The following is a 14514-nucleotide window of genomic DNA, read 5'->3' on the forward strand; positions in this document are numbered from 1 at the left end:
AGAATAAGTAAAGCAGCAGTTACGTGATTGCAGCCCATAAAAAAACAAACAGCAAATGAATCAAGGCTCATTCGGCACTTGGATGACGATGGAGCCGTCAGTAATGAAGTGAGCAGCAGAGAGACATGAGTGGATGTTCAGTTGATCAATACGTGCTTATAGTTCACATGCTGTGCACACAAGAAAATCAATCTTGTCAGGTTTCTGTTTAAACTAATCAGGTTTAAACTGCGGATCTGAATTTACTGAACGTTGTGTCACTGTGTTTATGTGGAGAGATCCTTCCAGTCAATTCATTGAAAAAAAAAAAATGTAAATCTCATTATGTGTCTTGGACATGCATCTTGAACTGTTGAAAGACATGCTCATTCTCTTCAGTTCAACTAATAAAGGCACTACCAATTATAAATATCTTATAACTAAATTAACTGCAGTCACAAGAAGAAAAAAATTGTCAATTCTCAGCAGCTCACTCATGCATTGTCAATCACATATGGTAAAATGATCAAAACCACAACCAAAAATAGCAAAAGATTTAGATGATTCAAGCAAGACATTTTTGCATCTAATAAAACCCCCAAATCTATCTAACAAGAACTTCAGGCTGACTTGTTCGTGTTGTAAATTATCTGACCTCTTCCCTTCTCCAACTTTGCTTGAGAAATCAAAAATTGCAAAACAGGAGAAATGTAAAAAATCCCAACACAAGCCAAGTCTAAATTCAGAAAGGGAGAGATGGTTGCATCGTCCTCAGTACCTGCTGTCTCTGATAGGCTGAGAAGGTCTTTTCAATGTCCTCCAGATCCAGGATTTTGAAAACCTTGGCATCGTCCACCTCCATCCACACAGTGCCCTCCAGTTTATTCTGAGCAGAGGACAATAACATATTTATATCTCATTTTCTAAAAATAAACATCAATATATTATTATATAGTCAGTTCTTTTTGTGTCTCCACTATTCTCACCTCAGCTAACTTGGCCCAGTTGAAGGACTTGAGCGCATTGGCTGGCTGGGGAATGTTCTTCCTCTTAAGAGATGGTCCTAGGGGGGCTCCTGGTGGGGGAGGGATGCCTCCGACGGGTGGTCGTCCGGTAGGAGGTTGGGGTCCACCTGGAGGAGGCGGTGGGGGAGGTGGAGGAGGCATCATGCCCCCAGGCGGCGGTGGGGGAGGTGGGCACATACCACCAAAAGCTGGCAGGGGTGGGGGAGGCAGAGGACCACCGGGGGGACCGGGGGGGAGGGGAGGACCTCCAGGAACGACAGCTGCCTGTCTCTTCAAGGAGAGTAAAACAACAGGGAGATTTTAAATAATATTACAGATAACACTGGACAGGAGAATACTTGTCATGTAGAATAGCAGCAGCCTTATCATTTCAACTTTAAAATAATGAAATATTGTTTGGTTCTGTACAAATCCCTTCTTTATGTCCTGGGACATAAACCAAAGGGGTCAGAAGATGATTAAAGGGATGTGAAAAAAAACAAACACATTTCTAATTATTGTTTCTTATAAAATGTTCAACTTTAACTTTAACCATTGTCCTAGAATACCAGTGCTTGTGGGTCGAGTACTTACAACAATACATTTTTGTGCAGTATGTTTTTTAATGCATTACGTTTTGTTAGGTAGTTGCTTATTAGTTCCTTTCTTGAACTCCTTATGAATGCGTCTTTCTTAATACATATTTCATCATCATTACATTGATGGGACTGGGTAACTAGTACTCTGGTGACATCAATAATAATAAAGGGTAAGTAAAAAGTGTTGCAATTTCAGGCAAGCAACAACATAAAGGAACAAACCAATATTCAATGAGATAAAAGTGTTCAATAGTTTCTATTTTTGCATTCTGCTTTTTATCTAGGGCACTGTGTGGGATGATTATACACAGTTTGTTTTGCCTCTTATATGAACTTGCTCTGGACCATGCCTGGATGTCAATATCCAACATAATATTCAATCCGGTTTTATTTTAAGGTTCTTATAAAGTGACCCAGGGAACATGTAGGGCAACGTACGGTGCTGAGTTCATGCAGTCGGACGGTGAGTTCGGCCACTTGCTGTTTGACATTCTTGTGCTCTGTGCTCTCCTTTTCTAGCTTCTCTTTCATCTTGTTGAGTGTCTGCATCATGTCCTCTTTCTCCTGAGTCTTTGCATCGCATTCACGCTCCTTCTTGTCAAACCTCTGCTGCAGCTCGTGGTGCTCTGTGATGGGAAGTCGCAGCCATATGTTCATCATAAGGAGTTCACTCAAAACATGATTTTAACAAACTTATTCTATTTCAGGTAAAGTAATGTATGGTCTTACAAACCTTTTCTCATTTTCTCTGCCTGCTCTTTCCACTGTTTGACCTCATTTTCATTGACCAGCCTGCAGAAACAATGACACATAATGAACAATAATTAAATACAGTGAACAACTCCATTCATTGTTTTCTCTAATCTTACAAAAGGGAAGCTATTTTTGAGCCAACACTGTTGAGCATGCGCCTTCAAATTTCTCATGAAACACAACATTGTTGTACATTCTTCAGTCTGGCAGCCGAGTCATCTGTTCCATATACTCATTCAGTCAGTTTCAGAGGAAATCAGAGTACTCACATCCGGACAACGTTCTTCACGTTAAAGTTCTCCAGTGGTGTGACGTCGGGGTCGTGACCTTTGTCATTCTGCAAGACAATCTGCTGGACGATCCGATCCAGCAGCAGCCAGTACTGCACCGTGTTACCACTTCTCTTGTCTGAGGAGAGAGGGAGGAAGAGTTTCCCATTAGCCTGCTGGCCTCAGCCATTGGGATTAGTATCTCTATTAGTGTCTCAGAAATTACAGGCTGAAGTTGGATCTACAGTGGCTGTTTGATTATGAGGAAACAAAGGACTGATTTCCAAAATAACTTTGTTACTGCTCATAACCGAGAAACCAAAGAGAGGCACTATAATTAAAGGTAACAAAACGGTGAGATGTATTTGGTACTGATTGGTGAGACTGCATTCATCATGGAGTGTAACAAGTTTGCTGTTGTTTTGTTATTTAGCTTGACAACCTTTTAAACACACACAGCTGCATTACTATGGGAAGGCATCCTGTTACTGCTTTTTACCAGGATAAAATGTTCAATGCATCACATCATATTCTGTGATATTCTCTTAATTCCTCTTTCTATTTGAGTACCATCACAGGCTTGCACTTTATTAACTCTTGTGTATGATCGCAACACTCGTTTTTGCAGCTGAAGTGTTAATTATACTCTAAATGCTTTAGAAAAGTGACTGGGGGGAGGGGGGGTGTCTCATTAAAAAGCCACTTAGAATGGAAGGTAAGCATTAAAGAAAAAGGATACTGCGGCCGTTTGGTGGCTCTTTGTTTTCAAGACAAATGACATGGGAAATGCATTTTTTTTAGGGTGCTGAACAACAATCTCCTTTGAGTAAGTAGAGTATAGCTTGGAATGTGCTTATCCAATTTCTGGACTGACTAATCTTGACAAAGTCAACATCCTTATCTTTCTGGCCAGAAACCAGAAGGTACCGATGCACTGTGTATTTTGTGGGAGTAATACTACTACTTTGTTTGGAGCCTCATTATTTTTCAGGGTTTTTTCTTGCATAGAGGATTTTTGGTGCCCCCCCAAGAGGTTTTAGCCAGCGCTAAAGGAAAATCACCAGCGCCAAAATGTCTTTGACTTCCAGCAGTCAACTGCGCTCTCATCCACAGTGGCTATTATTTACACATGGGCTGGCGCTAATAAGCCAGCTAAGCTGCACTGTTTGGAGTGCACCTGAACGTTTCGCTATTAAGCTAGCGCTAATGGGAATATTTTCGGACTTTCATTCAATATATTTGGACTTTCATTCAATATATTCACTTTCATTCAATATATTCAGACTTTCACTCAATATATTCAAGGTTCATTCAATATAGTCAGACATTCATTCAATATATTCAGACTTCCATTCAATTTATTCAAGGTTCATTATATATATATATATATTCTCTTTTTTTTTTTTCAGGAACTCACAAGCTTTTAACCACATTTTTGTGTGACAGTATTTGTCCAAACATTTTATAGTTTGCAGCCCCGTTATAAATTATGAAAGAAACACTCACGTGGCATGAGGAGACAGTGATGCAGGACAGACATAAAGTGCGGGTGTGCATCAGTGTGGTTCATCTTCTTGCGGATGAGATCAAAAACTTGGGTGGCACTTTTAGTGTCTATATGTACCTGGAGGAGAAGAAGTGAAACAGCCCTGTGAATATCTCCTGCGAAATATTTTACATTCACAAATAATGTAAGAATAATGTCTTTTTCTTCTCCGTACCGATTCAAACCGTTTTGACAAAGCCAGCTCATCCTCGTTCCGCAGCATCTCAAAGTAGTCTAAATGCCTGAGAGTGTGAGAGGAAAAAGACAGGATTAGAGAGGCAGCCTGCAAATGTGATGCACTTATATACTTCAGGTTTTACTTAGCAAGATCTCTCTGGAAAGTAGTGATGGAATACTGTTTTTACTGTTTTCTTTGTAAGAATCAGCTGTTGTTTTAAGCATGACTAAAAAGTTTAATGGATGTGTAAATTCAGAAAAATTTTCTCTTAATCTAACTCTTCCAAATTAATGCTTTTTTTTTTCTTTGATTTCATGTTGTTCAGCTTTTGATTAATGAACACTGATTAGCACTGTGGAGCAGGCGCATTCCTTCGAAGCTCGAGACAGTACATGTATTTTCTGTTTCAACTCACCTGTCTAATGTAGAGTTTTCATGAGAGCGTAGCTTATCGATCACAGGTTGGATCCCCAACATGAGGAACTCATATCGTAGGTGGATACGGAATTCCAAACTTGTCTGTATTTGGGAAAAAATCATAAATTAGCAGAAATGATGCAAACAATGTTTTAAAGAGTCTCTTGAGTGACTGGCCGAGGGACATGATGACATAGTGGCAAAGGAAGCATAAAAGCTGTCTGATGTATATAATTCACCTCTCCAGCGCCTTGACTCAGCACAGCGTTTATAAAGGACATGATGGCTGTTTTCAGGTTGACCTCATCTCTGTATCGCCCTGTACTCCGGTCCAGATCGTTTATAAGCGTCTGCGGGATGACAGGTAATCACAGGTGTTAGGACCTTCACACAACGTTGCTTTTAAATGACTTTATCTATCTACAACAGAACTGTGCACTCCACTTGCTCCCACCCACCTGAAATCGCGTTCTCTCACAAGCAAAGCGTTGGTAGTGCAGCATGGCCTCCAGGATTTTTTTGTGTCCACCGGGCACCAGACACACGGCGCCCATGATCTCTAACACCGCCACCTTAGTCTTAATGTTCTCCGTGGCCAGGCTCTGAGCGATGATGTTGATGCTCTCGGAGTGAGAGAGGACGTGGGCGCGGCCCTGCGAGTTGTTCATTAGAGCTTTGATGCAGCCAATCAGAGACGTGTGGATTTGCGACTCTGTGGTCTCATAGTCCATGGTCTTCAGGAAGTTTAGGATGCACGTCAGGCCGTCCAGGTCGATAAAACGGGTCACGAACCTGAGAGGAGAGCAGGAACAGAGATATCATCTTAGATCAGTGAGAACTTGATTGCAGTGCCTCTGGGAAGACCACTTTTATATGTACCGGAGTAAAGCTGTAGTATCACATACCAAATACCTAAATGTGTCTCCACTCTCCATTACCTCATGCTATACCTGAATTACTTTTAGTAAATGTAATAAATAACTGAACTGTGAATAAAGTGCAGTGAAAAGCTTAGGTTCCTGAAATGGAAAGGCTTTAATGCACATTCATGTCAATGAAAAAAACCTTCAACCAACACTGCAGTGACCTTTATGGGTGTTTGCTTCTTAAAGGAGTAATTTACATACTGCTGTGAGGAACTGAAAAGATTGACAGACAAGGTGAGAGGAGGTTAAATGAAAGGAGATGTGATGATGGATGACATTATATGTAAAGGAGAAGGAGAAGGAGATGAGGAAAAAAAACGACAGGAAAGAGTGAGAAGAGGAAAGTATTCGTCCACCTCATAGGTTGTGTCCTTAAAGCAGTCTTCAAGCTCTCGATGGTTTTGTTCCTCTCTTCCTCATCTTCTTTCTCCAGAGCGAGGAGCGTCGTTCTCTGTTGGACAAAATATTAAACATCATGAAGATCTGAGTCTGAAGGATAATTCACTGCCATAGTAAATCAGATCAGGAAAGCTCAGGAAGAGCAACAGAGGATGGGTCCTTCTTCCAGGACTATTTTCACATACTAAAGAATAAATGCAGTTCATGTTATTACTTACAGCTGCCATTGAATTGAGCTGATCAATGTAGTATTCTGGCCAACTAGTTGCACTTTTATTTTCTTCTTGTTCCTGAAAAAAAGAGAATCATAGAGAATGAATGATGATGTGCAGTGATCCACATAGGAATTATTATAATGATATGGGGAAAAAAAGAACATGAGATAAGTTAATCAAAAAAAGATTGCTTTATGAATAGTAACTTTTGGAGCGATTGGTATTTAAAGATGTTACATAAGAACGTGATCTTAAAAGGAAAATATTTGACAGAACAAGCTGTTATTTGGTTTATGTGACATGTTTGAATACATCAAAGTCCAACTGTAAACCATTTAGAGAACTCCAATTTAATTATTTTTCAGATCAATCGGCTTTGAAAGACATGAAACATACAAACAACAACAAGCACATGGGGAACAGACGGACCGGGGAAATATAGCCAAAAGCCAAAGAATAGAGCCGGAACTTAAAGTAGGGCGACACAAATATCCAGCCCACTTTATCATCAAGCGCTTCACTGAGTTTCAAGAGCTGGTGAGAAGTGCAGAAAAGAGAGCACAGCTGCTTGAGAAAATCTTGAGATTAGCAAATGAATGTTAAAACTGTGGATTAAGGACATGGCTTGATTTATGCTGGGATTAATCTCCTGACAGGCACGTTTGTATTACAAGTGGAAAAAATTCAATAAGTGCGAGACATTTCTTAGATGATTTAATTTTTAACTCAAGGGAAAAACACTGAGGAGAAAATGAGTTGACCATGAACTTGGCTTGTACATAAAAGGGCCCCCAGCTTTCATTTTAACTCTTGCTCCATTAAGCGCAAACGGGCTGTGACCATCAGAAACTAATTGGGCGTCAGTTAATAAAGCGGCCTGCAGAGACTTGGCTGCTCTGACAGAAACTGCAAGCCTTGGCTGGTCTGCAGGGATCGTGCAGAGACGGCGAAGGTCTGATCCTGCTGTTCCACTCAGGTCCGGTGCCAGCTTGACCATGGGCGGGCGCTGGAAGAAGTTCAGTCCATGAGTGGATCAGACGCAGAGGTGGGACCACTTCCTTTAGCATCTTAAAGAGTTCATCTTTCACCTCGGAAGTCAGCGCTCTTCAAACCCTGACATGTCTCCAGTTTATTTAGGGTCATGATGAGAGAGAAAAGTGGGCTGTGTATTTCTGGGAGTTTTTTTTTTTCACATTTGAGAAAGTAAAGATCAAAGGCACATTAAGAAACCGTATTCAATCTCAGGTATTTAGAGTCTGCTTTAAAGAGAAGTTAAGTTACAGCTCTGTCCTGAAATTTGAGACCTAACTGCAAAATCTCTGCTAACAACCAGATCAGTAAATCTGTGTGTTGGCAGATGATGTAGCCTGGAAGAGAGCTGTCAAGAAGGAGGAAGGAGATTGATTCTGTGCAGCATGATTTCATCGGCTCAGGTGCCTGGCCAAACCAAACAGCTAAAGCTTTGCTGCTTTGACTGACTTATCTCCTCCTGGCCCGGCCCGACTTCTGAAGCCAAAAAACCACTGGCGAAAAAGAGCGCCCTCATCGCTCACAGGCTCAAAGCGCCCTGGTAGTGACCCCACCTTCCTCCTTATCATCCCCCCTGCCAAACACACAAAAGCTGCACCTATGGAAGTGAAGCCTTCCTGTTTGCCTTGGATAACTGACCGCTTCCTTTGCCTATTTTGTGCGTGCACACACACACACACACACACACACACACAAACACACACACTTCCTCTCTGAGCTCAGATGAGTCTGTATCTGGGTCGGGGCCAAAGCCTGCTGCCGAGTCAGCAATATTGATGCCTTTCTGTCACTCCTTCCTCCCCCCATTCTGCAGGTTGATGCTGCACATAAAGATGTGTTTCCACTTTCACACAAACACTGAAACAACCCTGCATGAGCTCTAGAAAGCTGAACACACAAAAGGCAGAGCAGCAACATGTGGGGGTTATTTTCTAAACGCCTTATGAGGCTACTTTGGGCCCAGAGACAAGCCCTAATGAGGCCACTAATTGGGACACAGTAGAAACGGGAGCATACACCGTGCTGTTTCCATTTCCATTACCCTCTCTCGCCTTGTTGCTGCTGGCCAGTGAACGCTGTGTACAGCCAAAGTCATGAGTGCATCAATACTTAAAGTCGAGTTTACAGTCAGGAATCATTTACCTTGATGTAGCCTCTTCGGCCTCTTATCATATTTATTGACTCAAAAATTCGTCATTAAAATGAGTTGTCGACATAAATACACATTATTGGCACATGGATCTTTAAGGGTACAGTTTAACATTTCGGGAAATATGCTTATTTGCTTTCATCCTGAGAGTTAGATAAGGGCATCAACTATCCATCCATCATACTAAATCCCAACACTCCTAACCTCCAGTTTGTAACCGGATGTAGGAAAAGTATGCCCTGTCTGCATATTAGTCAGGACAGGATATCCTACACACTCATACCTACATGCTATGGCCTTGAGAAACACTGCTGTAAAAATGCGAGGGCAGTGATGGCTGGAAAGCTCAGCTCGAGTTGATCTAAACTAGTCCAGACGTCTGTGCTGTCCTGCATGCAGGAGAGGAATTCATATACAGGCAAAGGAGGAACAGCTGACAGTCCTTTTATCAAAAAGAAAAGACATAATGGAATATGACACCGTCACACAGAGTGGTAGAGTATGTTGTGGCTACACAAATGCTTTGATGGGACAGGTGTATTATCTAAAAGGAGAAACGGCATGATTAAAAAATCCTCCCTTTAAATCAGGGGTGACAATCGAACAATGAGACAAGGACCTTATAGTCTGGGAGAAACTACACTCTTTGGAGTCACTAGAAACTTCTTTTGCATTCAGTCTTGCAATATATTTCGGTACTTTATAATTCCTGACACTGCCTTCTCTGTTAGTAGGTAATCTGGTGGAACAAGCTGGATTTAACGTTTGTTTTACTCCCTCTACACATCACTATTGTTATATACAACTTATGTAACATCCACTTAGGTGAGTTATTCATGGTGGAGCTTTGAAGAGGCAGTACAGACTTATTATGTAGTGATTAGGAAAGTGACTGTAATTGAAGAGATACATAATAGACTGGGGAATAAAGTCATTAGAAAGTACTCTTGGTGGTACTGGAGTGGTGCATTTGAAATGTTTGGGTATTTCTCTGTGTAGTATATGTTTAATAATAGCATGTCCTCCATTACAGTACATTATAGGCGGTTTAGTTTGACAGTTTATTACTAAATGTGTGCATTTTCATCTTATAGGCAGTTGTACACACCTGACATTAAAGATGAAAACCCGCGATCCGCAGATACACTATGCAGACAACACGCTCATGGCTGGTGTGAGCAGAGGAATACAGCGATACAAGGTTTTGTGGTCTGCGTTTATAGACAACTCACAGCTTCAGTCATCAACAAATCAACGAGGGAGGCGATTACACAAACTTGGCAGGGTATCTGCAGATATTATTCAGCAGAGGCTGCCAGTCGGCAGCAACCTTGTGAAGACTGATATTTGACATGATGCACAGTGAGTCTTTTACCTTCTTTTTGCTGCAGTAGATTTGCCATTTCTTCTCTGCAGGCAGAGCGAACATGGCTTCCCTGTGTTTCTCTGAAAGGTCGAGCTCGTCCTGCAAAGTGGGGACAAAAAAAGCAGAAAAGGTTAAGAAAAGTTGCTGAGGAGGGTTCATAGGGAGAGGAAGACATTTTAAATGGAGATGATAACATCCAATGTCTAGAATAAAGAGCATCAAGCACACAGCTCCCAGAGTACCATGGAGCAGAGGACAGACAAGCTATCAAAACAGCATGCTGCAAATTTTGAAATATCCACATAAATCAATTCGGTTTTCCCCCAAAACAAAAACATGTGCCAGAAGTAGTTGCTCTGAGATAAAGATCAGTTTGTGCTAAATCTCTTCAAGAACAGTTAGATACTGCATCACTGGGTGCTTACACCATCAAAATCAAATGACTATTAATCAAATCACATGTCTTGCAAGGATTAGATTTGTGAGTAATGGGGGGGAAATAAGGTGTGGTCTGACTGCTCGACATGTGGTAACAAACATCTAGAGACGACATGCGTCATAGTGTATACGGTAATCTAAGATATTTCACAGAAGCACACAACGGGTGCTGCTGGGAAGACTAAATACTAGAGAGCATTTGAACACACGTCTAAAATGCAATTAAAACAAATCAGCTTTTTTCTTTCAAGTTTTAATTTGAGCATAAAATAGAAATTTTACTTGGGGTTTGTATATCAGCATTTTACATCACAGCATAGGGACACAGTTAATAGTAAATTATGCTGAAAGTTATCTGCTTTCAGTGCTGTTTCATGTGATAATCCACATTAGTCAAGTCTTAAGGCAATTCTGCTTTAATGAGCTTCATGTGAAAAAAGGGGTAAAAGTCATGAGAGGGCTTTTAAGCAATTTAGTACCAGGAGACAATATAGTAAGTAGTGTGAACACCACCCAGGTTTATTCTTTTTTAGTTGCAATTTAAGCAACAAATGGAGATTAAGTTAATGTGGCTTACCCATAGGGTTTACCCAACAGATTGATTGCTAAATGTTTTATGGCGACTACTCTTCATGGGAATTGTCTTCGGGATTCTCTTTGCTAAAGCCATCAAACCCTGGGAATCAATATGTGCAGTGATCAAATGTCCTAAAATGGTTGTGTGGACTATTGATTGATCTAATGAACAGTGTTGAAGCGTAAGTAGTTACATTTAACAGCATTACATAATTTTATTACAAAATAAAGGTAATTGTAATCCGTTACAGTAACTGGGAAACTATTAAATTACAGGTTACGTCAATATCTTCTGTAAAAAGCAAGGCTATATGTTGAATAACATTCATTTTGTTGCATTGCATGTTTTTGATGGGCACAATGTCTTCTTTTGCCATTTCCAGCCACAGCCGTTTAGTAAAGTTTGATGCTATTCTGATGCTTTCGATATTGGTTTGAATTTGCAGCCCCACCCATCTGACAGTTAAATTGCCTCTCAAGCTGTCTGGGAGTTGCCGATGCTATGGCTACGGATAAAAAACGCGCTCCAGTGCTGGAAATATAAAAAAAACATCAACTTCGTACAAAAATGTGATTTAATTTAAATCATCTGATTCAATATATCATTATCATTATAGCAGCTACTCGTTTTATGCTGCAACATATTAGCTGTTAATGTTTTGTTTGAGTGAGAGTGGCTTTATCTCTCTGGATGTAGGATGGGAAAAGAAGCTTTACCTTGACTTACAGGTTCTTGGAAAACTTTTCACAATGAATCTCAAGTTCAAAGGTCAGGTTTAATTGATCGTAACAGAGCAGATGGCCCCGACCTATTTCACAACGCAAGTCTTATTTCCAGCAAGCCCGTTCAGATTACACACACACACATGGTGGCTAATACTGGGCGAAAAGAAAAGCACGTGGCTGATTTCTTTTGGTAAACAGAGCAACTGAAAGCCTCTTTGTCGTCACACTCAACTTACTCGATTATGTCTTCATAAAGGGTGGGAGATAAAAACAAGCAATTAGCAGATGGAGGAGGCTGAGACATTATGAGTTCCTGAATGAGGTCTATTGATGTGCAAAAATGTCATGCTTAGATTACTGTGGCAACCACAAGAGAGAAAAATGGGACAGGAGAGAGAGGGGAGCACGACAAATTAGAAGTGACAATAAGACAGAGGAAGAATAGCAGCCTGGCCCCATTACTCACAAGATAGTGTAAACTGGGAGGAAGTGACAGTTTGTTTGGGAATGTCTCAAAATGTAACAGACAGTAAACAATGAGGTAGGATTATATTTAAAGACATCTTGATCTGTTTAAAAAAAGTGTCTGTTATGCTAGATGTTAAACATGCATTGTACAAACACAAATATTTGAATTTTCATGTCTCTTGCGTGTCTCCATTTAAATCATAATCTAAACCTTTAAAAACAGACCCACAAATCTTACGGCTAAATAATTTTCCAGCTGGGCACTGCAGTTTTTGGAAAACAGTAGCCAAACAGTAGTAGTGCATTTGTTGTGGACTATTTTCAGCTGCGGATTAAACATTTGGTACTCTAGTGAGTATGCACAGCAGCACAATGGTATATCAGTCCCTCCAGAAAAACGCGATTATGCGATCGCATAATTCAATGCATAATCAGCCAAAGTCCGCATATTCATGCGGGGGCCGCATTTTTTCAAATATGCCGCACTTTCGCCGCATAAATTGCCGATTTCCCCGCAAAATATGCGGTGCTTGCATGATTTCATAATCCCCGCATTTTCGTTGCAAAAAAGTCACATATCTTAGCAGAAAGTTGAAAAAAAAGGTTGCGTTTACTTCACACAAGAGCAGTCATTTTCCCCTGTTGCCATGGGAACGTTATGAAGTGACGTAATTACGCGACGTGAACATCATCGAAAAGCAGGTGTTGGAGGTTGAATTTGACATGTACTTTGAGTCTCTTAAGTTGGTATCCAATAAGAAACCTATCTTAATGATGTCTACTCAAATTTCTTTGTTTAAGTGCTCCTGCTGTCTATATTATTAACGATTTTTAAAAGTCTGTCTCTTTTGTATCTTTTATTTCCCACTGTTTAGACTATTACTTTTATTTTTACTTTAATATTATGTTATTTGTACACATTTTTGTATCTTATTTGTTTACTTATTGCAATGACTGAATATCTGTAAACTATTTTTGGAAATTAAGTTTAAAAAAAGCAGGGTGTTGGGGGAATCACTTTTTCATCAAACCGCAGTTTTTGCAAGTTCCCGCATTTTTTGCAGGTTCCCGCAATTTCATCGCATAAAATTGCATAAATATCCCGCATATTCCATCGCATATTTTAAGAAAACGTGCCGCATAATCAAGGATTTTTGCACTCAACAATCACAAAAAAACTCTTTTCTGGAAGGACTGGTATATGTGGGATTATTAAAAATGAAGTACAGCGGTCATGATTATGGTAATAAAAAACAAGTCACCCAGTACAATGGTGGGGCTCATTTATGTGTTTTTGATAGGACAATAATGGAGGTCTAAGGCACTGGGGAATACGCAGTCTTCATGCAAAAGGGATTTGCTGACATTAAGTATAATGTAATAATAAAAATAAAATACAGAATAACAACAGTTTTATAGCCTAGAAATCTAGACGCAGCCAGGGTCAGTCTAGCAACTCTCCGTTGGCTTGCGAGCTGGAAAAACCAAATTCTGGTCAGGCCAATCACATTGTGTATAGAGTCGGTGGGCGGGCTTAACAGGATGGCAGAGTTGCGATGGTTCCGCGTCAATTCCCTGCTACTTGAAAACAAAGAAGATGGCTGCTACTGCTGCTGGCGAACAGCGGCCTTTCGAATTGGCTTTGGCTGCGACTCTGGAAGACTTGGAGTTAAACACTGAAGTCATTCTTAAAAAAGGAAGATGTGTTCGGAGTTTTGCCGACCAGATACGGCAAAAGTTGAATCTATCAACTAGCGTTGCTCTGGTTGGCTATGAGTGCAGAGGGAATTTGAAAGACAACCGTTTATCCCGCCCCTTGGATTGAGCCCTGCCAATGGTGAGTTCCCAGACCCAACATCTTGATGTGGGTCTGGCTTGTCAGGCTAACAGTTTTATCCTTTGAATCAAAAATCTAAATGTATTTACTAAAACATGAATTAAATGCTTATTTTGTAGTCTTACAATTACTCTGGTTTGAATGTCCTCAACAACAAAAAAAGAAGCAAAATAAAGCCTTACCACCAACTCGGAGAACATGCCATCCAGCTCATCATATCCTGGCATCGGCAGAGCCGGCTCCATGGCCTGCAGGGCAAAATCCTCTCTGAGCCTGTAGGTGATCTCTGGGTGATCGCTGCTGTTAAAACAGCAGAAGATGAAGGAGAGGCCACCACGGCCGCCGCCGCCACGTTTCCGAGGAGCCATGGCTGTCCGATACGTCCGGCTGGTCAGGCAGGGAGGGTGGGAGGCTCCTTCAGGGCCTCTTTACAGCCTCCTCCACCTCAGAGTCCGGCCTGTCAGAGAGTACTGTGGACGGGGAGAAGGAGAACTTAAGTTTGTGCCTTTTAAACTGGTTTTCTCAGAGTCAGATGAACAATAGAAGATAATACGGTCCACAAGAACTAAGAAATGCACATTTTAATATATACAAAGATTAATACTTTCTGCTCCCTTGGATGAAATACGAAGCCCCACA

The 14514-nt window shown here is 40.8% G+C and overlaps 1 protein-coding gene across 4 annotated transcripts in view; it reads right to left on the reverse strand.

Moving 5' to 3' along the window:
* LOC120546718 (disheveled-associated activator of morphogenesis 1-like) overlaps positions 1 to 14514 on the reverse strand; it is a 50529-nt gene that overhangs the window by 7443 nt on the left and 28572 nt on the right. For 3 of the 4 annotated variants that reach the window (XM_039781857.1, XM_039781854.1, XM_039781855.1), the window contains exons 2-15: positions 14058 to 14345; positions 9840 to 9929; positions 6289 to 6360; positions 6028 to 6122; positions 5204 to 5537; positions 4985 to 5095; positions 4744 to 4847; positions 4326 to 4392; positions 4111 to 4228; positions 2605 to 2743; positions 2316 to 2374; positions 2021 to 2208; positions 966 to 1274; positions 758 to 865 (exon numbers count right to left, since the gene is read on the reverse strand). In XM_039781857.1, the coding sequence (XP_039637791.1) occupies positions 758 to 865; positions 966 to 1274; positions 2021 to 2208; positions 2316 to 2374; positions 2605 to 2743; positions 4111 to 4228; positions 4326 to 4392; positions 4744 to 4847; positions 4985 to 5095; positions 5204 to 5537; positions 6028 to 6122; positions 6289 to 6360; positions 9840 to 9929; positions 14058 to 14243 (1980 nt within the window). In that variant the 5' untranslated portion in view covers positions 14244 to 14345. Of the gene's footprint in view, positions 1 to 757; positions 866 to 965; positions 1275 to 2020; positions 2209 to 2315; positions 2375 to 2604; positions 2744 to 4110; positions 4229 to 4325; positions 4393 to 4743; positions 4848 to 4984; positions 5096 to 5203; positions 5538 to 6027; positions 6123 to 6288; positions 6361 to 9839; positions 9930 to 14057; positions 14346 to 14514 lie in introns of those variants that run through there. The other variant, XM_039781856.1, reaches the window with a different exon arrangement.

The sequence above is a fragment of the Perca fluviatilis genome, chromosome 18 (genome assembly GCF_010015445.1).
Source record: "Perca fluviatilis chromosome 18, GENO_Pfluv_1.0, whole genome shotgun sequence".
NCBI classification, from domain to species: Eukaryota; Metazoa; Chordata; class Actinopteri; order Perciformes; family Percidae; genus Perca; species Perca fluviatilis.